Raw genomic sequence first — 24,595 nt, 5'->3', positions numbered from 1 at the left:
GAAAGAGATGGAATTTTAGAATAATTCCTTCAGTTGTCTAATCAGAACAATCTATCTTTGTTGACAATTCACCAATAAATATGTAAATAACAACAATAGTCTCCAGGTTCAGTTTACAGCAAAGACATTTATAATATTTATCACATTATATTACCCACTTAGTTTTAAAAACTCAGTCTAAAATTGTCCTACCCTTCCAGGTCAAAAATCTAGCTTTTGCCTTATAAGCAAACCAGCATATATAACAAATACATCTATTCATTCTCCTACCTATCCCAGTGGCAACAAATATGATTTGGAGATGAATAGAAAAAGGTTAGACTTTCCCTTAGTATCTCTTGATCACCTTACAGAGCTCGAGTCTATTGAAACTTTATCTTGTATAAAAGAATGTGAGGCCTTTCACATGAGAGCTGCCACTGTCAAAGCTACCGTGAGAGGTGCTGCTGTCAAAAACCTTTTTAGGACTAAGCTACGAGGTCATACCATGTTAAGCAGGCCCTCTACACACACACAAGATGACATGCAAAGTACCCTACCGCAGGATAGTATGAGATCCTATATATATCAGCTGTGAAAGAAACTCGAACTTGAAATAATACACTTCCATAGTAATCATAACAATCCTAAGCAGAAGACAAAAATTAAGACCACAAACCATATATCTGTTCTAACACAGAAAAAGAGAACAAGGGAAGAAGGGGCACAACACAGAAATTAAAAGAATTAGAAAATGTGATTGATTAAAACCAGATCAGGCCTGGCACGGTGGCTCACGCCTATAATCCCAGCACTTTGGGAGGCTGAGGCAGTTGGATCACAAGGTCAGGAGTTCGAGACCAACCTGGCCAACATAGTGAAAACCCCTTCTCTACTAAAAATACAAAAATTAGCCAGGCATGGTGGCACGCACCTGTAATCTTAGCTACTCGGGAGGCTGAGGCAGGAGAATCGCTTGAACCCGGGAGATGGAGGTTGAGGCGTGCCAAGATCACTCCACTACACTCCAGCCTGGGTGACGGAGCAATACTTCGTCTCAACCAAAAAAACAAACAAACAAACAAAAAAACAAGATCAAATACCATCAAGTATTTGTCTTCCAGGGGATGATGAAATGGGATAAAATATTTTTATATTTTCCTACTTTGCTCCTTTTTTAAAGTTTTAGACTTCTGGTGATTAATATAACTCACCAATGGCATTGTTGAAAAGTTGTGTAGTGGTTTCCTAATGAATTTCAGAACAGTGAATAAAGTCTTAAGAAAATAGTATCACATATTTGCAATTATTTCTCCAGGGATTTAGGAAGTAATAAGATTGAAAATCTTCCACCGCTTATATTCAAGGACCTGAAGGAGCTGTCACAATTGTAAGACTAATATTAATTTTGCCACCTCATTTCTTTATTGTATTATTTTTTAAATTGTGGTCAAATATGCATAACATAAAATTAGCTGTTTTTAAGTGTGTAGTTGAGTAGCATTAGCTACATTCACATTGCTGCACAACTATCACCACCATCTACCTCCAGAAGTTTTTCATGTTGCAAAACTGAAACTCTAGCCACTAAACACTAACTTCCCACTCACTCTTCCCCCATCCCCTGGCTACCACCATTCTACTTTGTGTCTGTGTCAATTTGACTACTCTAGATACCTCATAGAAGTGAAATCATGGAATATTTATCTTTTCGTGACAGGCCTATTCTACTTAGCATACTGTCTTCAAGTTTCATTTCTGTTGTAGCAGAAATGAATTTCCTTCCTTCTTAAGACTGAACAATATTTCATTGTGTATATATATTGCAGTGTTTATCTATTCACCCATTAATGGACATTTGAGTTGCTTCCATCTTTTGGCTATTGTGGATAATGTTACTATGAACCTGGGTGTACAAATATCTGTTGACCCTGCTTTCAATTTTTAGGTATCTACTCTCAAAAGTAGAATTGCTGTTTCATACATTTCTGTCATTTTATTTTTAATGTATGTTTCATTCTGTTTTCCATATGAGTTTAACCATTTTACATTTCCACTACTGGTATACTAGGGTTTCCATTTCTCCACATCCTTCCCAACACTTGGGATTTTCTGTTTTTTTGAAAATAGGCATGGCCGGGCACGGTGGCTCAAGCCTGTAATCCCAGCACTTTGGGAGGCCGAGACGGGCGGATCACGAGGTCAGGAGATCGAGACCATCCTGGCTAACATGGTGAAACCCCGTCTCTACTAAAAAATACAAAAAACTAGCCGGGCGAGGTGGCGGGCGCCTGTAGTCCCAGCTACTCGGGAGGCTGAGACAGGAGAATGGCGTAAACCCAGGAGGCGGAGCTTGCAGTGAGCTGAGATCCGGCCACTGCACTCCAGCCTGGGCGACAGAGCGAGACTCTGTCTCAAAAAAAAAAAAAAAAAGAAAAGAAAAGAAAATAGGCATGCTAATGGATGTGAAATGGTATCTCACCATGGTTTTGTTTTGTGGTTCCCAGTGATTAATGATGTTGAGTAACTTTTCATGTGCTTATTAGCCATTTGGATATCTTCTTGCAGAAAAATCTATTCAAGTCATTCATTCATTTTTCAATTGGATTGTTCAGTTTTTCTGTAGTTGTTAGATTGTTGGAGTTATATATTCTGGATGTTAACTTCTTTTCAGATACATGATTTGCAAATATTTTCTCCCGTTGCATGGGCTGCCTTTTCACTCTATTATGGTGTCCTTTGATGCATAAAAGTTTTTAATTTATATATAGTCTAATTTTTAAATTTCTTCTTTTGTTACTTATGCTTTTGGTGTCACATCCAAAATGACACCAATGTCATGAAGCTTTTCCTGTATGATTTCTTCTAAGAGTCTTGTAGTTTTTAGCTTTACCATTTAGGTCTTAAATCCATTTTGAGTTAACTTATGTACGTGGTGTAAGGTAAGGATCCAACTTCATTCTTTTGCATGTGGATGTCCAGTTTTGTCAACACAATGTATTGAAAAGACTACTTTTTCCCCATTGAATGTCCTTGGCACCCTTGTTGAAAATCATTTGATCATGTATCTGTGGGTTTGTTCCTGAGCGCTCTATTCTATTCCATTAGTCTACATGTATGCATTTCAGCCAGTACCACACTGATGGCTGTAGCTTTGTAGTATGTTTTGAAATTAAATAGTGTGACATCTCCAATTTTGTTCTTCTTTTTTCAAGATTGTTTGGCTATTTGGGCTCCCTGCGTTTTCCATATGAATTTTAGGATGGATTTTTATATTTCTGCAAAAAAAAAAAAAAAAAGGCAGTGGGATTTTGGCAGATTGCCTTGAATCTGTAGCTCACTTTGAGCGATACTGACATCTTAATATTAAGTCTTCTGATCTGTGAACATAGCATATCTTTCCCTTCATTGGTGTCTTCCTTATTTTCTTTCAGCAATGTTTCACAGTTGCAAGGGTATTTATCTTTCACCTCTTTGGATTAAGTTTATTTAAGTATATTATTCTTTTGATGCTATTGTAAATGGAATTCTTTTCCTAATTTTCCTTTTGTGATTATTCATTGCGTATAGAAACACAACTGATTTTTGTGTGTTAATTTTGTACCCAACAATGTTGATGAATGTTTTAGTTCAAGTGGATTTCTTTTTAGTTAAATCTTTTGGATATTCTACATATAAGATTACATTATCTGTAAACAGAGGTAATTTTTTTCTTCTTTTACAATTTGGATGCCTGCCTTTCATTTATTTTTCTTGCCTAATTATTCTGATTAGGACATCCAACATTATGTTGAATGAAAGTGGTGAAAGCAGGCATCCTTGTCTTGTTCCTGCTCTTAGGGGAAAGCTTTTGGTCTTTTACCATTGACTGTGGGTTTTCATATGCATCCTTTATTATGTGAGGTAGTTTCCTTTCATTTCTAGTTTGCTGAGTCCACTTCTTTTTTTTTTATACAACCCATTGGTCATTGTCATTCTTTCTCTCTTTCCTTCTTTCTGTAACCATGGCTGCCCCAGAAGTTCCTTCCATCCCCCATGTAACTTATGGTCTAATCTTCAGTAAATATTTTTGTTTATTTATTCTTTCTTTTCTTTTTTAATTTCATTTTTGTAGAGATGGGGGTCTCATTATGTTGCCCAGGCTGCTCGTATTGGACTTCAAGGCTCATGCCATTCTCCCACCTCGGCCTCCCAAAATGCTGGGATTACAGACATGAGCCACCACACCCAGTCTAAATATTTTAAAAAGAGAACTTTTCCTGAGAAGTTTCCTTTAATCAATGATTCTTGTTTCAAGGTGTTGTTTTTCAAAGATTCTGAAATTTTCTCCATTTAAATTTAGCTTTCAGTTCTCTTTAAGAAGGCAGGTGCTTGTAGTCCCAGTGACTTGAGAAGCTGAGGCAGGAGGATCCCTTGAGCCCAGGAGTTCAAGTACAGCCTGAGCAACATAGCAAGTCCCCACTCTAAAAACTTAAAGTATAAAAATAAATTCCCTTTGAAGTCTACTTTTCATTTCATGTTTCATGACTTAAGATTTATTATAAAAGATATGATATATAATTCCATTAATTCAAATTTTGACTAAATGAGATTATTTCATTTCATTGTATTTAAACCATATCTGATCTTAGGCAAAATGGGAAATAGGTACAGCTCTTTCTGGGTCCACTACCTCTTCTCTGGTGGCAGCCCTTTCTTGACAGCTCTGCCTTCATGCTCATATTTTATTAGCTCTCACTCTATCACTCTCATAATCACAGAGTATTTACCACAAGCTGGGTACTGTTCTAACTGTTTTATCTTAATTAATTCACTTAAATGTACAATCAACCCTGTGAGACCAGTGCTATTGCTATCTCTTCATTTCACTGATGAAGAAAAATTGTATATATTTATTAGTACAACATGATGTTTTGAAATATGTATACATTGTGGAATGCCTAAACTGGGCTAATTAACATATGCATCATCTCACATATTTATTTTTTGTGGTGAGAACATTTAACATCTACTCTCTTAGCAATTTTCAAGCATGCAATACATTGTTATTAGCGAAAGTCAGCATGTTGCAAAATAGATGTCTTGACCTTATTCCTCCTTTCTAACTGAAATTTTTGTACCTTTTGACCAGTATATTCCAATCCTTCCCCCTCTGCATCTGGTAACCACATTCTACTCTCTACTTCCATGAGTTCAACTTTTTTAGATTCCACATATAAATGAGATCATGTGGTAATTGTCTTTCTATGCCTGACTTATTTCATGTAGCATAATGTCCTCTAGATTCATTCATGTTGTTGCAAATGACAGGATTTTCTGGTTTTTTTTAAGGCTGAATAGTATTCTATTGTGTATGTACACATTTTTTTTTAATCAAGTCATCCTTTGATGGACACCTGGGTTGAATCTATACCTTGGCTATTATGAATAATGTTGCAATGAATACGGGAGTACAGAAATCTCTTTAACATACTGATTTTATTTCCTTTGGATATATATCCAGTAGCAGAGTTTCTGGATCATGTGGTAGTTCAATTTTTGATTTTTGAGGAAACCCCATACTATTTTCTATAATGGTTGTACTAATTTATATTCCCACCACCGGTATGCAAGGGCAACCTTTTCTTCAAATCATCTTCAGCACTTATCTTTCATCTTTTTGATAAAAATTATGCTAAAAGGTGTGAGGTAATATTTCACTGTGGTTTCAGTTTGCATTTCTCTGTTGATTAGTGATGTTGAGCATTTTTTCATATACCTGTTAGTCATTTATATGTCTTCTTTTGAAAAATGTCTATTCAAGCCTTTTCCCTAATTTTTAACCAGCTTATTTGTTTTCTTGCTGAGTTATCTGAGTTCCTTACAAATTTTGGATATTAACCAGTTACCAGATATATGATTTGCAAATATGGTCCCCCATTACACAGGTTGTCTCTTCACTCTGTTGATTGTTTCCTTAGCTGTGCAGAGGCTTTTTAATTTTATGTAATCCCATTCATCTATTTCACTTTTGTTGCCCATATTTTTGGGGCAATATCCAAAAAAATCATCACCCAGGTTAATGTCCTGGGGCTTTCCACCTATATTTTCTTCTAGTCATTTTATAGTTTTACAGTTTAAGTCTTTAATCCAGTATGAGTTATAGTATACTTTTGTTCATAAATATTTAAAAGTAACCCAAACTAAACAGATTCACTTGCTTTACTCATGTGGTTTTTAGAAATGACCTATTGCTGCTTTTTTTTAAAAAAAACAGGAATCTTTCCTATAATCCAATCCAGAAAATTCAAGCAAACCAATTTGATTATCTTGCCAAACTCAAGTCTCTGTAAGTATTCACATACGGGGATAGTTTCTTGATAAAATTGTTTTTTAAATACTAACAATGTATATTTTTATGTATTTCTTTCAAATCTTAAGCTTTATTTCCAAGACATTAGTTTAGCTCTACAAAAGCATATGAGTGCTTGCTGCACTATAAACAGACAACTATTAGTTTTATCTTCTATATTTGTAAATTTAAAAATAATTATGAATTATTTTATATTTTTCTGTAAGTCACTAGGAGCTTATGCTGATTGGTTTGCTTTGACCCTTCAAAGACATCTGTGCATATTCACTCTCTTAACACTGGGCATTTTATAATTTATTATGGGCATTTTTACCCCAAGGTGGAATATTCTAGATTATATAAATCCTTACTTGTACCCACACACAAAAAAAGACAAAAATTCTGTTAGAGTCGAAGAATTGCCTTTAAAGAAAAGCCTCAGGGCTGGCTGAGTATAGTGGCTCACACCTGTAAACTCAGCACTTTGGGAGTCCGAGGTAGGAGGATTGCTTGAGACCAGGAGTTCAAGAATAACCTGGGCAACATAGGGAGACCCTGCCTCTACAAAAAAATAAAAATAAGCAAATTGGTTGAGTGTGGTGGCATGCACCTGTGGTCCTAGCTACTAGCTACTTGGGAGGCTGAGGTGGGGACATTGCTTGAGCTGGGAGGTTGAGGCTGCAGTAAGCCATGTTCATACCACCACACTCTAGCCTCTGCAACAGAGGAAGACCTTGTCTCAAAAAAAAAAAAAAAAAAAAAAAAAAAAAAAAAAAAAAAAAAAAAAAAGATAAGCTTCAGTTCATTTAATTTGAGTGTTCCCTCAGTAAAATGACATTTTATTAGAAAAAAATTTATTAATTAAAAATTACTAGGAAATTTTCAAGGATGTAAAACATCTCTGCTGTTAGGATATTGTATAAAAGAGAATGCTTGTGCATTTATTCCACACATATTTATCGAGTAGTTAAAATGCATAAAGCATTGTGCCGTGATCTGTGAGGATCTAAAAAAAATCAAATAAGGAAGACAATATGTATATAAATCACACAATCAGAAGAAGGAGGATTTGGGGAAATAGGTGGGCTGAGTGTAATTATTTTGTTCAGAATAAGTGTTAATTAAAAGCATTTTATTAAATTGTCCTTCATGAAAACTCAATTTATTAAACCATGTATAACACATGTTCTTTGATTATTAATTTGATATTTTTAGCAGCCTAGAAGGGATTGAAATTTCAAATATCCAACAAAGGATGTTTAGACCTCTTATGAATCTCTCTCACATGTAAGTAGATATTTTTGTTGTTTTTCATCATGATTTTAATAGTTGTTTCTATGTGTGTTATGATAATACATCCAATCTATTAATATTTTCTACTAATTTGCCAGCTATAAACTGAATGTTTGTGTTCCTCCAAAATTTATATATTGAAATCCTAACCCCAATGCAATGGTACAAGGAGGTAGGGACTTTGGGAGATGACTAGGTCATGAGAGCCTTTGTGAGTGGGATTAGTGCCCTTATAAAAGAGACTCTGGTCCAGGCCAGTGGCTCATGCCTCTAATCCCAGCACTTTGGGAAACTGAGGCGGGTGGGTCACTTGAGGTCAAGAGTTCAAGACCAGCCTGGCCAACATGATGAAACCTCATCTCTACTAAAAATACAAAAATTAGCCAGGCGTGGTGGTGATTCCAGCTACTCGGGAGGCTGAGGCAGGAGCATCGCTCGACCCCTGGAGGCAGATGTTGCAGTGAGCCAAGATAGCGCCACTGCACTCCAGGCCAGGTGACAGTGAGACTCCGTCTCAAAAAAAAAGAAAAAGAAAAAGAAAAGAAAAGAGACTCTGGAGACCACCCTTGCCCCTCCACCTTCTGAACACAGAGAAAGAAGATGGCCATCTATGAAACATGTGGTCCCCTACCAGACACTGAATCTGCTGGCACCTTGATCTTTGTCTTCCCAGCCTCCAGAACTGTGAGAAATAAATATTTATTGTCTAAGTCACTCAGTCTATGGTATTGTTGTTATAGAAGCCAAATGGACTGAGATATGTCTAAACAATAATTAAAACTCTTAAACCTTTGATATTGGGTGGGATGATTTTAGTTTTCCACAGTCTGGTAGAATCTCATAGGAGATTTTTTGAATCTCAGGAAACATGAGTGTGAGGGGAATCTACTTGGTCTTGTAAGAAGTTTTCTTCAGCTCTAATAACTGTTCACAGATATTGATGTTTGCCTAATGAGCTAGTAATTTGTGTATAGGGTATATTAGTCCATTTTGCATTACTATAAAGGAATATCTGAGGTTGGGTGGTTTATAAAGAAGAGTTTATTTTGGCTCACAGTTCTGCAAGTTGTTAAGAGAAGCATGGCACCAACCTCTAATTTTGGTGAGGTCATCAGGAAAGCTTTTAATCATGGCACAGGACAAAGAGGGAGTAGGTGTGTCAAATGGCGAGAGAGATAGCCAGAGAGAGAAGAGGAGGTACCAGTTCTCTTTAATAATCAGATCTCATGTGAAATAATAGGAGAACTCACTTATTACTGCAGGAAGGACACCACACCATTCAGGAGGGATCTACCCCATGACCCAAACACCTCCTACTGGGCCCCACCTCCAACACTGGGAATCAACTTTTGACATGAGATTTGGAGTAGACAAATATCCAAACTATATCACATGGTACAAGTGCTACCAGATGAAGAGGAAGGAATTTATATAAGCAATATAAAATAATTACAAATAAATCAACGCTGCAAATGAAGATAGTTAGGAAGAAATCTTTCTCAATGAAAATGTCCCCAAATGTCAGGGCATGATTCAAGCAAGTGTGCATGGATGAGATGGTAAACTTTGAAAAATCTTTTCTTCAAAGAATATGTCTGGTTGTACCTGTGATTACATGCTTTAGAAGCATTTTTTTAATTGAATGCAATTTTATAGCAGTTATTAGAATGATCCATGCCACAGAAATTTTCAGTAATTTAGAAAATGTCAGCTACCATCAACTCTGTAATCTTGCTTGTATTTTAAGTCTAACACAGAACACTGCTTTTGTTTTCCATAATTCCTCAGAAAGATGGCTTATAAAAGATTCCTTGCTTGTACGCAACATAAAGCAATCTGACTAAATTTAAACATAACAGAATTTATTGGAAGAAAATGGTATAACACAAAATCTGAGGAATAATATATAGCCACTGGAATTATCCATCCCAGTGTCATTCAATCAGATTCAGAGTTCCAGGAGAGAGAATCTACTTGATCGCATCTAGGGCACTTACCTACTCTGGGCTAGGGATTGCCTCCACTGAAGGTCCCACCATAACTTCTCAGAAAGGGAGAAGTAATTCTCTCAAAGGAAATCAGAACACTATTATTAGAAGAGTGATTGAGTGCTGGGCAGCCAAAGTAGCAAAGAGTTACTATAATTCTGTGGATAAAAGCAAAACTTCAGCCTAAGACACATAAAGCAAAGTAAAATACCAATCAACACTCCTTCTTTCCTCATGTTCTGCTCTCCTGTCCTTCATGGTTTACAGAATAAATGGATATAACCGAATGGAAATATCAGTAATTGACCTTGAACTTGACAGGACAAATTGTAATCAAGTTTTTATCTTTTCTTACTATAGCTCTTTATATACTAAAGATCATTTATATTTTTGGCAGAACACATGGCTTTATAGGCAAATAGATCTAATTTGAAGTTCAATTTGCATATTTAGTAGAAAATTTCCTAGGAAATAACTTGCCTCCATTGAAGATTCATCTCTTCCTATAATGATGCTAACACCTACCTCATGGAATTCATTTGAGAACTTATTTGTGATACTTAAGAAATGCTCAATAAAGGGTGTTGGTGTTGGTGGTAACACAGTAGTAATTATAAATTATTCACATGGCATATTTATCAACAAGGAAAGTCTCTCTATTGATGAAAGAAGTCACTCAACAAACATTTATTGACCCCTTTATTCTGTACCAAAATCGTGTGAGAGATAGGCATGTTAGCAAGTAGTTACAGTTAACATAACTTCTTTTATTTTTTCTTTTACTGTGGTACTTTCATGTTTAAAATCTTTAATATTATTTTGTTATTTTTATTAATTGACATAATAATTGCACATCTTCGTGGGGTACATAGTGATGTTTTGGTACATACAATGTATAGTGATCAGATCAGGATAAAGGATAATTCGCATATCCATCTTCTCAAACGTTTATCATTTCTTTGTGTTCAGAACATTCAATATCCTCCTTCTAGCTATTTGAAACCACACAGTATTGTTAACTATAGACATCCTACCATGATATAGAAGATGAGAACTTATTCTCCTTTCTAGTTGTAACTTTGAATTCTTTAATAAATCTCCTGTCTCTTCCTTCTCCTTACTCTCCCCAGCCTGTAGTATCCTCTGTTCTAATTTTACTTCTGTAAGATCAATATTTTTAGTTTCCATATATGAATGAGAACATGAGGTATTTAACATTATTCCTGGTGTATTCCACTTAATGTAATGTCCTCCATTTCCCTCCTTGTTGCCACAATGACAGAATTTCATTCTTTTTTTAAAACTGAATATTCCATTGTGTATATCTACCACATTTTTTTTATCCATTCATCTGTTCATCAACACCTGGGTTGATTCCATATCTTGGCTATTGTGAATAGTGCTGAAGTAGCATTGTTTGTATGGGGTAATTCCTGAAGTTTGTTGCCTCACACAAGGAAATTAAGGATGTGGACACACAAGGAGTGAGGTTGAGAGCAGAGGTTTAATAGGGGAGACAAAGAGAAAAGCTCTCTCTCCTGCAGAGAGAGGGGGGCTCCTGAATAGGTCTTCCAGTTCTGTAGTGAAATGCACAGGGTTTTATGCAGTAGCTTGAGGAGGCCATGTTTGATTTACATAGGGCCCAAAAGATTGCTTGGACCGGTTGTGCCATTTGCATAGCATGCAAAGAAGCTGACTGCCCCACCCTAATCTTTCATTATGCAGATGGGTTCTCTACCTGGCTGGCACCATGTTGTCTGCTTCTTTACTGTACACGTGGTTGACAAAGAAAAGGAAAGATGGAGCCTCCATGTTGAACATACTTAGCCCCCAAGTAGCCTTTTCCTATTGGCACAGCTGCCAGCATTCACCTGTGCAAGCTTCTAGCTTGCTTTTCTATGTCTGCAGCTTGATTTTTCAGGATGCTCTTTGTTAGAAAAGAAATTATTTGGGGGCTGCATTTTATTAAAAGAGAAAGCTTACTGAGGACTCTCTTACCCTCACTAACTGCCTAAATACTTTCTTTTTAGCTTCTGTATCAGTGCTGCAATAAACATGGGGGTGCAGATATGTCTTTGATATGATTTTCTTTTCTTTGAATAGATTCTCAGGAATGGGATTTCTGGATCACATGCTAGTTCTTTTTTTTTTTTGGAGACAGAGTCTTGCTCTGTCGCCCAGGCTGGAGTGCAGTGGCGCGATCCCGGTCACTGCAACCTCTGCCCCCACAGGTTTAAGTGATTCTCCTGCCTCAGCCTCCCAAGTAGCTGGGACTACAGGTGTGCACCACCATGCTGGCTAATTTGTTGTATTTTTAGTAGAGACAGAGTTTCACCGTGTTAACCAGGATGGTCTCAATCTCCTGACCGTGTGATCTGCCCACCTCAGCCTCCCAAAGTGCTAGGATTACAGGCATGAGCCACTGCCCCTGGCCCATATGCTAGTTCTATTTGTACTTTTCTGAGGAACCCCCATATTGTTCTCCATAGTGCCTATACTAATTTACATTCCCGCCAATAAGAGTTTCCTTTTCTCCAGATTCCCACCAGCATTTGTTACTTTTTGGTCTTTTTGATAATAGCCATCCATCCAACCTTGGAGTAAGATGATACCTCATTGTGGTTTTAATTCCCATTTCCTTGATCATGAGTGAGGTTGAGCATTTTTTCAAGTATGGGTTGGCCGTTTGTATGTCTTCTTTTGAGAAATATCTGTTCAGATCATTTGCCTCTTTTTTAATCGGATTTTTTCTTTTCTTTTTTCTTCTTTTCTTTTCTTTTTTTTTTTTCTTTTTTTTTTTTTTTGTTGGTGTTGAAATAACATCATAACTTCAATAACAAAAAGCCACGGAAGCACAGAAGAGAAAACACTTAACTCTTCCCCTGAGGGTTAGAAAGCAATCACTTGCAGCACAATAGGGGCTGTGTAACTGCATTTACATATACTAAGCATCGAAAGCACAATAAAGGTTTCTCCGGAGGGATTCATTCTCTTGATCACATCTAACAGTTTGTATTCTAAGACATGTCTAACACTTGTTATATTTATTATGCCTGTTTGCTTCACACATTCTTTAACAGTGAAATCAAGCTAATGATAATTGGATGTAAGTCTAAAGTTTGAGAATCCCTAATATTTTAGTTCTCTCAGTTTCATCTTAAGACATTTTCTTTCTACCGATAAAATGTAGGAAATAAATATGAATGTAAGGTGACACTGAATTAAATGGAAAATCTTATTTTACCTTCTCTTTGTATACCAGATATTTTAAGAAATTCCAGTACTGTGGGTATGCACCACATGTTCGCAGCTGTAAACCAAACACTGATGGAATTTCATCTCTAGAGAATCTCTTGGCAAGCATTATTCAGAGAGTATTTGTCTGGGTTGTATCTGCAGTTACCTGCTTTGGAAACATTTTTGTCATTTGCATGCGACCTTATATCAGGTCTGAGAACAAGCTGTATGCCATGTCAATCATTTCTCTCTGCTGTGAGTATTTCCTGGTTAAAGGGGAATTGTAGTTTTGAAATATACAAAAGCATTATTATTAGAAAATAAGTTATGTGAGTGGTAGAATTATGGAATTTTACATTTTTCTCCTTTTTGCTTGTATGCTCTTTTCACATTTTCTTCAAAGAAAATAGAATTACTTTAGCAATAAGAAAAAATATGGTTTTTTAAACTAGGAAATTTAATCACCTTACACAAATTAACAAAGCTTTCACTTACTAGTTCTCTCTCATACGGTGGCTCCAAAGGCACAATATTTTGTTGAAGCATCTAAAATCTTCCACTACAAATAAAATTGCAACCTCCTATGGTCACAATTTTACATGCAGACCTGTACTTACTTTTTTATTTGTATGTCCAGTTCACAGATATTGACTTAACAACTACATGTTTTCCTGATCTCTGAGCTACTAGAAGTTTTTTCCACTCTAACTGAAATGTGTAAATAAGAAAATGTTTTCAGGGAGTATTCATTTTTTCAAAAAGTTGTTGCAATGTAATGGCAAGGTATTATGTTAAATGAACACTGCAAAGAAAAATAAGGAAGAAACCAGTCCTCAGGATGTTTGCAGTGTAGGTCAAGTGGCCTAGAATTTATCAATGCTCCCTTAAGCAAGCAAAGCATCACTCGACATGCGGTTCTACTTTTGTGTGTGTGCTGCCCCCATGTACTGTCCCCATCCTTATTTAAACTCTAATGTCTAAATGGTTTTTTTTTTTTTATTGCAAGCTATGTAAGAAACAGAACTCAGAAACCATTTACTATTTTGTATTGCTAGCTACAAAATTTTTAGTAAGTTCAATTTCCCTGGTGAAGCCTAGACTATAACTTCAGAGTTAAAGGCTTAGGGTCAGCCTTATGATTTATACAGTGATGTGATTTTAGGGATTTTGTGTAGAATGCTTGTGCAGTCCAAAAATCTCACCCACTTTCTGATATGCAACGTTTGCTTAAAAAGAAATATGCCAAGTAGTCTAAGAGAGCTAATTCCTGGGACTGGAGACCCTAAAAAGAGACAGGAAAAGATGTAAAAATTGAAAGACAGAGGAAACAGTAGTGCTTAGACCAACTCTGGTAAGTAATTTAAGCCCCTTAAAATTGTACTGACTGCAAAGCAATTCATAATTATTCATATCTCTTAAATTATAGGCTTCAAAATTCAGTCATAACTCTATCACAGGAACTTGTGAATTACTTTCTCCAAAATTTTATGTGATGCCTTGAGCTTGTTGCATTGGTTGAATTTCAGCGGAAGAGCTGAACCAAATAATGCCAACCTCATCTAGGTCCCTAACTGAATGCTCTACGTGATTGCATTTTGTTCATTTATTCAGCACTTCTACGTGATGGGTCTAGAACAGAGAATACAATAGACAAGATCTCTGCTCTTAAAGACTTGCACTTGAAAGGAAAATGAAGACATGATTGCATAATTAATTGTAGAGAGTACCTTTGAGAGTGGTTACCAAAGAGAGTCTATGAATAGATCCTCATCTGTAAATGAATTCTTAGGAGAATAAAAATTACCTTTTCCTGAGAGAGAAGAAACTTGACTATTTTTTCTAGCATTAAAAATATTATTGCTTATTGATGATTTTATGATACCTATTTATTTCTCTAAATTTGTGAAACTATGACTCCTCTAGGTGCCGACTGCTTAATGGGAATATATTTATTCGTGATCGGAGGCTTTGACCTAAAGTTTCGTGGAGAATACAATAAGCATGCGCAGCTGTGGATGGAGAGTACTCATTGTCAGCTTGTAGGATCTTTGGCCATTCTGTCCACAGAAGTATCAGTTTTACTGTTAACATTTCTGACACTGGAAAAATACATCTGCATTGTCTATCCTTTTAGATGTGTGAGACCTGGAAAATGCAGAACAATTACAGTTCTGATTCTCATTTGGATTACTGGGTTTATAGTGGCTTTCATTCCATTGAGCAATAAGGAATTTTTCAAAAACTACTATGGCACCAATGGAGTATGCTTCCCTCTTCATTCAGAAGACAAAGAAAGTATTGGAGCCCAGATTTATTCAGTGGCAATTTTTCTTGGTAAGAAACTAAGAAACTAATGTTCATAAGTTTTTATTTCAAATATTCCAACCAGCTGTTAGTAAGAATGAGGCTGAATTCTATCAGAATCCCCAGCAAGGATTTTCCTCCCAAAATTATACTGTTACATAAATTCCAATCTGACACAGCTTAATAAAAGACACTAAACACCTTTATTTCATGTATTCACCCTAAACATGCTAAGTAACATATGTTTTGGCTCTTTGCTTTATTATATGAGCATAATGGTATTTATTATCTTTTCAAATTCATGTGTATAGCAACACACATCTCTGGCTTGCGAGTGTACATACAACTGTTCTAAACCAGCAATGTAAAAATATTCTCAGAGTACAGCAAAAAGTAACTGGATTAGAAAAAAAAATCACTAGGCCAGGCACAATGGCTTATGCTATAATCTCAGTGCTTTGGGAGGCCAAGGTGGGAGGATCACTTGAGGCCAGGAGTTGAGACCAGCCTGGGCAACATAGCAAGACCCCATCTCTACAAAATTATTTTTAAAAAATTAGCTGGTGTGAGGCCAGGCGCAGTGGCTCATACCTGTAACCCCAGCACTTTCAGAGGCTGAGGCGGGCTGATCACAAGGTCAGGAGTTCAAGACCAGCCTGACCAATATGGTAAAACCCCATCTCTACTAAAAATACAAAACTTAGCCAGGCATGGTGGTACACACCTGCAGTCCCAGCTACTTGGGAGGCTGAGGCAGGAGGATTGCTTGAGCCCAGGAGTTTGAGGCTGCAGTGAGCTATGAATGTACCACTGCATTTCAGTCAGTGACAAAGCAAGAACTCATCTCTAAAAAAGTTAAAAATAAAACATCACTAATACTAGAAAGCTTAAAAACCCAAGATATTCATTGAATTACTGTCATTTCAAAGATCTCATTTAAAAAGTAAACATTTTAGCATTCTTCACTACTTCCACAAAGCCTCATCTCAAAAAAATCATGATTTTTGTGGACTTTAGTAATTCTTTATGAAGAAAAAAACCCACACATTATAGTCTTTGTATCTTTAGTAATAACATCTTTGTATCTTTAGTAATAAAAATGTTTTATTTATGTTTGTTCATTTTGAAAAAATATTTCTATACATTAATAATACTGTTTGTATTCCAAATAGGTATTAATTTGGCTGCATTTATCATCATAGTTTTTTCCTATGGAAGCATGTTTTATAGTGTTCATCAAAGTGCCATAACAGCAACTGAAATACAGAATCAAGTTAAAAAAGAGATGATCCTTGCCAAACGTTTTTTCTTTATAGTATTTACTGATGCATTATGCTGGATACCCATTTTTGTACTGAAATTTCTTTCACTGCTTCAGGTAGAAATACCAGGTACAATATTTTTTTTTTCTCTCCTTAAAGAAATAATAAATCTGTTTGTGCAGTGTTCTTTTAAGGAAGACAGTTAGAATTCTTAACACTAAACAATTTAAAGAATTGTACATCAGAGCCGGGCACAGTGGCTCATGCCTGTAATCCCAGCACTCTGGGAGGCCAAGACGGGCAGATCACTTGAGGTCAGGAGTTTGAGGCCAGCCTGGCCACCATGGGGAAACCCCATCTCTACTAAAAATACAAAAATTAGCTGGGCATGGTGGTGCACTGCTGTAGTCCCAGCTACTCAGGAGGCTAAGGCATGAGAATTGCTTGAACTCGGGAGGCAGAGGTTGCAGTGAGCCGAGATTGCGCCTCCAGCCTGGGTGACAGAGCGCCCCCCCCCCCCAAAAAAATTGTAAGTCATAGTTGTAGGTACTTTTGGCTATGTTCATCAATATAACATTTACTGGAAAAGAACTATTTTTTTCCATAAATGCCTAATAATACAACTACTATGGGAACAAAGAAGCAATGAGTGACCAAAACAAATTAAATACAGTGTTGAAATTCTAATCATCACATGCTTAAGACGACTAGAAAGAAACAGGCCGAAACAATTCTCAAATGATTACTGCATTTTTTTCAGAATGTAAGAAAATTTTCTTCCTGTAATACATGCAATTTAGTGAAGATCATGCCAGAGTGTGAGAAATAATAGAAGCAAACATTCTTGGCATTTAAAAAGAATGTAGGCTGGTGTGGTGGCTCACGCCTGTAATCTGGTACTTTGAGAGGCCAATGTGGGAGGATCACTTGAGCCCAGGAGTTCGAAGCTGCAGTGAGCCATGATGTACCACTGCACTCTAGTCTGGGTGACAGTGCAAGATCCTGTCTCAAAAAAATAAAAAATAAAAAACAAAAAACAATGTACATTACACCCATTAGGATGACTACTATTTTGAAAAAACACACATACGAAAAAAAAAAAAAAACCAGTGTTGGTAAAGATGTGGAGAAATTGGAATCCTTGTGAATTGCTGGTAGAAAAATAAAATGGTACAGCTGCTATGGAAGACAATATGGCAGTTACCATCCAATTTAAGCATAGAGTTACCATCCAATGTGGAAATTCTCCTAAGAAAAAAACCAAAACAATTGAAAGCAGGGACTCAAACAGATATCTGTACACCCATGTTGATAGCAGCATTATTCACAATAGCCAAAAGTTAGAAGCAACACAAATGTCCATAGATCAGGTAAATGGATAAACAAAATGTGGTACATACGCACAATGGATTAGTATTTAGTCTTGTAAAGGAAGGAAATTTTGACAAATGCTGCAATATACATGAACCTTGAAGATACTGTGCTAAGTGAAATAAGTTAGACACAAAAGAACAAATATTTTATTTCACTTACATGACGTTTCTGATATAGTCAGATTCATAGAACATAGAACGGTGTTTTCTAGGGGTTGGGGTAAGGGAGAATGGAGAGTGATTGTTTAACAGGCATTGAGTTTCCATTTGGGAGATGAAATCATTCTGGAGATGGATGGTGGTTATGGTACAACAATATGAACGTACTTATTGCCACTGAGCTGTCCACTTAAAAATGGTGTTTACATGGTATATTTTATGTTATGCATACTTTACCATAATGAAAAGTGCATATATCCTGTTAAATATATATATGTATATTTATATATATAAAATGCAGTTTATATTCACATTTTAAAATTTTCACGTAGCAGGGCGCAGTGGCTCACACTTGGCAATCCCAGCACTTTGGGAGGCTGAGGTGGGCAGATCACTTGCAGTCAGGAGTTGGAGACCAGCCTGGCCAACATGGTGAAACCCCATCTCTACTAAAAACACAAAAATTTAGCTGGGCATGGTAGCATGCACTTGTAGTCCCAGCTACTTGGAAGGCTGAGGCACGAGAATGCTTGAACCTGGGAGGCAGAGGCTGCAGTGAGCGGAGATTGCGCCACTGCAGTACAACCTGGGTGATAGAGGGAGACTCTGTCTCAGGAGAAAAAAAAAAAAAACAATTGTATGTATTAATACACAATTTTAATTGTGTTCTGTACTATGGATGATGGTGATAGTATCTTATATTTTATGAACAACAAAAAGAAGGCCAAGTGGGGAGGACTGCTTGAACCCAGGATATTGAAACCAGCCTGGACAACATAGGGAGACCCTGAGACCTCTTCAGAGAATAAAAAAATAAAAAATTAGCCGAGCATGGTGGCACATGCCTGTGTCCCAGCTACTCAAGTAGAATAAACTCTTCAAAGAATAAAAAATAACTCTTCAAAGAATAAAAGAATAAAAAATTAGCCGAGCATGGTGGCACATGCCTGTGTCCCAGCTACTCAAGAGGGTGAGGTACAAGGATCACTTGGGCCCAGGAGGCCAAGACTGCAGTGAGCCATGTTCACACCACTGCACTCCAGCCTGAGCAACAGCATGAGACCCTGTCTCAAAAACAAAAACATAAAAACAAAGCGTAATGACAGCATCAATTAAATTATAATAAAATCAGAGTATTTTGGTATTTGTATGTATACTAGAGTGATTTTTAAGATGGGTTTAGCCAAAGTTATTTTTTACAGAAATAAATATCTCGTCGAAAGCCAAAAAAATGCACACTTTGTTTTAAAATCAAGTGGCAAAAAGAAATATATTAAATAAAAGTGTACATATTCTGACAAATACTATATGCACTATTAAAATACTTGAAAAGTCTTTTAATTATTAGGCACTTAAATCTATGACTTAAATACTAAACAATATGTTTTTTTCCTAAAATATAATCATAATATGTAATCACTTTGTGAAAAATATTTCTACCTAAAGGAATATTTTTGTTGATGTATTCAAGAAGAGCTACTTAGCAAAGAATGCCATTCTGTTTCAGCACTAGCATTCCCCTCACACACTGGCACTCTGGAAAGATATACTGGAAACAAATAGAGACTTGGTATTTAATTATGTGACCTCAAAGGAAAAAAATTCAAACTCAAAAAGGGGTTGGAATGAAAGAAACAAGGAAATTGGGTTTCTATACCTTATAAACATCTGTAAACACTAAAACTGTTCCATTTTTCTTTTCTAGGTACCATAACCTCTTGGGTAGTGATTTTTATTCTGCCCATCAACAGTGCTTTGAACCCAATTCTCTATACTCTGACCACAAGACCATTCAAAGAAATGATGCATCAGTTTTGGTATAACTACAGACAAAGAAGATCTATGGACAGCAAAGGTCAGAAAACATACGCTCCATCGTTCATCTGGGTGGAAATGTGGCCACTGCAGGAGATGCCACCTGAGTTAATGAAGCCGGACCTTTTCACATACCCCTGTGAAATGTCACTGATTTCTCAATCAACAAGACTCAATTCCTATTCATGACTGACTCTGAAACTCATTTCTTCACAGAGAATACTGTGGGGGTGCTTCATGAGGGATTTACTGGTATGAAATGAATACCACAAAATTAATTTATAATAATGGCTAAGATAAATAGTTTACAAGGACATGAGGAAAAATAAAAAGGACTAATGCTCTTATAAAGGGAAGTAATTATATCAATTATATATATATATATATTAGTAGACATTTTACATAAGAAATTAAGAGAAATCTACTTCAGTAACATTCATTCATTTTTCTAACATGCATTTATTGAGTACCCACTACTATGTGCATAGCATTGCAATAAATTCCTGGAAGTAGACAGTGCAGAACCTTTCAATCTGTAGATTGTGTTTAATTACAAAAGACTATACAAAGTCCATCTGCAGTTCCTAAAGTAGAGCTTTGCCTGTCATGTGCATCAGCAAGAATCATAGGCACTTTTAAATAAAGGTTTGAAGTTTTGGAATACTCATTGTAATTGCATCATAGAAAATGTCTGACTGTTTGCAAAATAATATTCTGTTTTAAGAATCCATCTTACCTCTCTTTAAGTCTCCATACATTTGAAAGCCAACACAACATATTTATTATTATGAAAAAAGATGCTTTGCTAGAAACACAAAAACAGCACTTCTTTTGGCACTTCCTGCCCAATTTTCTCTTTGCTTTAAATGAACATCATCAAATGAGATTGAAATAGGAGAGTATAAGTACTGCAGAGAAGTGGATCGGAAAAGCTAGGATGAGGATAAACATTTAGATCAGTGGAAACTCCTAAAATAAATCCTCGTATGGTCAGTTAACTGATTTTCAACAAGGAGGCCAAGACAAACATAAAAAGGCTTTGCAACAAACCGCGCTGTTTTAAGAACAGACTTAAGTGGTTTAATTCACCCACTTTAGATGGGTGAATGTTATGGTATGTGAAATATCTCAATAAAGCAGTTAAAACGAAAAAGAGCTAGAATGCACTGATTCAGGAACTTAATTTCAGGAAGGGAAGTTTATGTACATATGTACATGTTTCACTTTAAGCAGAAAATCATTCTTCAAGAAATGACTTTACCTTCTCTTTAATCTGCCAGCACGTAAGATACTAACTTCTTAACTAGTTGTTCTTCTCTAGTCTCTAAGTTATTAGAATTTTTGCTTTCATAATTTAAAACCTTTAAGTAGGAGAAGAAAATGTTTTCAGATAGTTTCAAATATACCAAAAACATCTGAAACACAAAAATACTGGAATCAAACCATAATGCACTTATCAAATATATAGTTGTATAGATTTATTTTGAAAATAAATTATCTGAAATTTAACTCTATTAAAAATGGATTGCTTTGGGTTTTTTTCTCTGCTTACTTGGAATAATCTCAATAAGTTTTCTACATGAAGAACATGGTATAATTTCAATGTAACTCAGAACGTAATAGAAAACTATAGTTCTGCTTATAATAGTCAATAATATAACTACTGATAGTTCTATAACAAATAAAATAGCCAGGTGCAGTGACATGTAACTGTAGTCCCAGCTACATGAGAGGCTGTGTCCAATCTGGGCAACCTAGTGGGACAGTCTGTAAAATATAAATAAATAAAATAGGCTACAATTTTTAAATTTGAAAATAGCCTACAAAAAGTAAATAATAAAAAAGCTTATGCAAAATGAAAACAGGCCAAGTGCAGTGGCTCACACCTATCATCTCAGTGTTTGGGAGGCCAAGGCAGGAAGATCATTGAGGCCAGGAGTTCAAGACCAGCCTAAACAACAGTGAGACCCAAAATTAAAAAATGAATTAGCTGGGCATGGTGGCACATACCTATAGTCCTAGTTAATAGGGAGGCTGAGGTGGGAGGACTGCTTGAGCCCAGGATTTGGAGGCTGCAGTGTTCTGTGATTGTGCCACTGCACTCCAGCTTAGGCAACAGAGCAAGACCTTGTCTCTAAAAAAAATTTTTTTTTAATTCTTTGGGTTTGGTTTTTTTTTTTGTTTGTTTGTTTTTTTTTTGAGACAGCCTTGCTATGTTGCCAGACTGGAGTGCAGTAGTGTGCAATCTCGGCTCACTGCAACCTCTGCCTCCCAGGTTCAAGCAATTCTCCTGTCTCAGCCTCCCAGGTAACTGGGGCTACAGGCACACGCCACCATGCCTGGCTAATTTTTGTATTCTTAGAGACAGGGTTTCACATGTTGGCCAGGCTGGTCTCTAACTCCTGACCTTGTGATCCACCCACCTCGACCTCCCAAAGTGCTGGGATTACAGGTGTGAGCCACTGTGCCTGGCCTTTTTCTTTCTTTCTTTTTTAAGATGGAGTCTCTCTCGTCACCCAGGCTGGAATGCAGTGGCATGATGTCGGCTCACTGCAGGCTGGAGTGCAGTGGCCTGATCTCAGCTCACTGCCCCCTCCGCCTGCAGGGTTCAAGTGATTCTCCTGCCTCAGATTCCCAAATAGCTGGGATTGCAGGTACCCACCACTATGCCTTGCTAATTTTTATATTTTTAGTAGAGATGCAGTTTCACCATGTTAGCCAGGCCGATCTCGAACTCCTGACCTCAGGTGATCCACCCACCTCAGCCTCCCAAAGTGCTGGGATTACAGGCGTGAGCCACTGCACCAAGCCAAATATTTTTATGAAAAAGAATAACTAAGAAAGAATAAAAGCAATACTCATGGATAGAAGAAATTTAGTCCAACAAAAACATGGTCTTAACCTGTTTAAGAGTCTTAGAAATACATTAAATTTACGAAGTACACATCTGAAACTTCCTTTAGCATTTAACATATTTTTAAACAACTTTCTAGAGGCCATTTGACTTCCTGTCTTCTCAACCCACTCACTCTTCCACCCTTCCACCTCCTGAAATAGAGTAACTTCAATTTAATTTGATAAGTAATTATTAACATACTACATAACTATCTCCTTAGATACTTCCATAGAAAATGCAACAGAAGCACTCAGTTAACTACGATTTGTATCAAGGTTTGCTTAGAAATGTAGCTTATGGACCATGATCTAGGTCAAATCAATCCTCTAAATCAAGTGAGCCTAAGTTGTTTTAAAAATGTAAAGTTTGTATCAGGAAAACCTCAACTTTTATTTTTTACACTTTTTTTTAAGAGTACTAATTCATCATACTAACACATCATCTCTCTTAAATGACTGGGAAAACCTTGGCAATTTAGACATGGATAAAGTAGAAGGCAAAGAGCAAAGTGGAAGGAATACACAGCTGGAACTGTAAAGCCATGCGTTTTACTCGACAAACTGTCAAGTGAATTGCTCTAGGTAAGAGACCTCAAAAATACAAAAAGTGGTTTAATTGTTATAAAATTGCTCCTCTTTTAGAGAAAATCTTTCACTGGAAGCCTCATTCACTCTTGTTTTAAGCCTTTTTCTTATCTACAGACTAGGGCAATCTCATCCACTTTAATATGGCCTCAAACACTATGGATATACTGATGATGCCCATATTTTTGCCTGTGGCTTGTTCTCTCCCCTAAACTGCCCACTTGTGTATACCACTGCCCACTTAACCTTTCCACTTGAGTATCTCACTGGCTTTTTAATGTCATCATTATGCACGAATCTAGAATCTGACGTCTGATTCTTCTCCTATAGACCTGGTCTTGCTGAATTGCACCCGATGGCCCAAGCTCGAAATCTGGGAGTCATCCTTGACTCTTCCTTCTGCTTTATCCACAATATCAAATCACCCAGTCCTCCCTTGATTCTACCTCATATACATCTCTTAAATCCATCCAGTCTCTTCATCCCAATTCCCAGTACCTTAGTTTGGGTCAACATTATATCTCATTGGGATATTTGCAACAACCTTTTAACAAACCTCTATACCTCCAATTCTAATTTGGTCAGTTGATCTTTATAGGTTTTTAGAGCTTACCAAAAAAAAACAAAAATAATCTCAGAAAAAAAATTGAGTGTTATACAGTTACTAGCACAAATATTCTGCTTTTGGATGTTGTATTATTTTGGGTTTGCCATAGAAACAGAGAGAGATTCTAAGGAATTGTCTCACATGATTGTGGAGACTGGCAACTCTAAATATCTGCAGGGCCGATGTCCCAATTGAAAGGCACACAAGCTGTTTAGAACCAGCAAGAGCCAGTGCCAATTCAAAGGCTGTCAGGAAGAGTTGATGTTGGAGGCCAGGCCTTCAAGGCGGATTTCTCCCTTGCTGGGAGAGGGTCAGCCCTTTGTTCTATTCAGGCCTTCTATGGATAGGATGGTCACAAGGCACACTAGGAAGGGCAATCCGCTTTACTCAGTCCACTGATTTACATGTTGGCTTCATCCAAAAACATCCTGACTGAAAAAGTGAGAACATTATCTAAACAAATATCTAGGGATCTGTAGCCCAGTCAAGTTGAAACATAAAATTAACCATCACACATGGGGAGAGTAAATAATATGATAAGCCTGAGTATTAGTAAGTCTAGCTAGGTGGCTAGGTGTGGTGTAGACAAGCATACCAGTTTTGGTGTCAAGACTCACAGGCACATTTTATCTCAGCCTGTTTCCTTTTGGTAAACAGTAATGACCCTTTCCTCAAAGAACTGATATGGTTACATGAAAAAAGCTTTTTTTTTTTTTTTGAGACGGAGTTTCGTTCTTGTTGTCCAGGCTGGAGTACAGTGGCACAAT

General features: G+C 36.7%; 1 protein-coding gene across 11 annotated transcripts in view; it reads left to right on the top strand.

The window, feature by feature from the left end:
- Positions 1 to 21,252, top strand: part of RXFP1 (relaxin family peptide receptor 1) — a 139,254-nt gene extending 118,002 nt beyond the window's left edge. For 6 of the 11 annotated variants that reach the window (XM_023226473.1, XM_023226436.2, XM_023226454.2 and 3 more), the window contains 7 exons: positions 1,298 to 1,369; positions 6,236 to 6,307; positions 7,526 to 7,597; positions 12,854 to 13,083; positions 14,752 to 15,162; positions 16,305 to 16,523; positions 19,632 to 21,252. In XM_023226473.1, coding sequence (XP_023082241.1) covers positions 1,298 to 1,369; positions 6,236 to 6,307; positions 7,526 to 7,597; positions 12,854 to 13,083; positions 14,752 to 15,162; positions 16,305 to 16,523; positions 19,632 to 19,930 — 1,375 coding nt within the window. In that variant the 3' untranslated portion in view covers positions 19,931 to 21,252. The remainder of the gene's footprint in view (positions 1 to 1,297; positions 1,370 to 6,235; positions 6,308 to 7,525; positions 7,598 to 12,853; positions 13,084 to 14,751; positions 15,163 to 16,304; positions 16,524 to 19,631) is intronic. The other 5 variants (XM_023226515.1, XM_023226482.2, XM_023226464.2 and 2 more) reach the window with 3 other exon arrangements.
- Positions 21,253 to 24,595: the final 3,343 nt, after the last annotated feature.

This window comes from Piliocolobus tephrosceles, chromosome 3 (assembly GCF_002776525.5).
Source record: "Piliocolobus tephrosceles isolate RC106 chromosome 3, ASM277652v3, whole genome shotgun sequence".
Taxonomy (NCBI): Eukaryota; Metazoa; Chordata; class Mammalia; order Primates; family Cercopithecidae; genus Piliocolobus; species Piliocolobus tephrosceles.
Note: the sequence above shows the minus strand (reverse complement) of the source record. Positions and strands in the feature narration are given on the sequence as shown.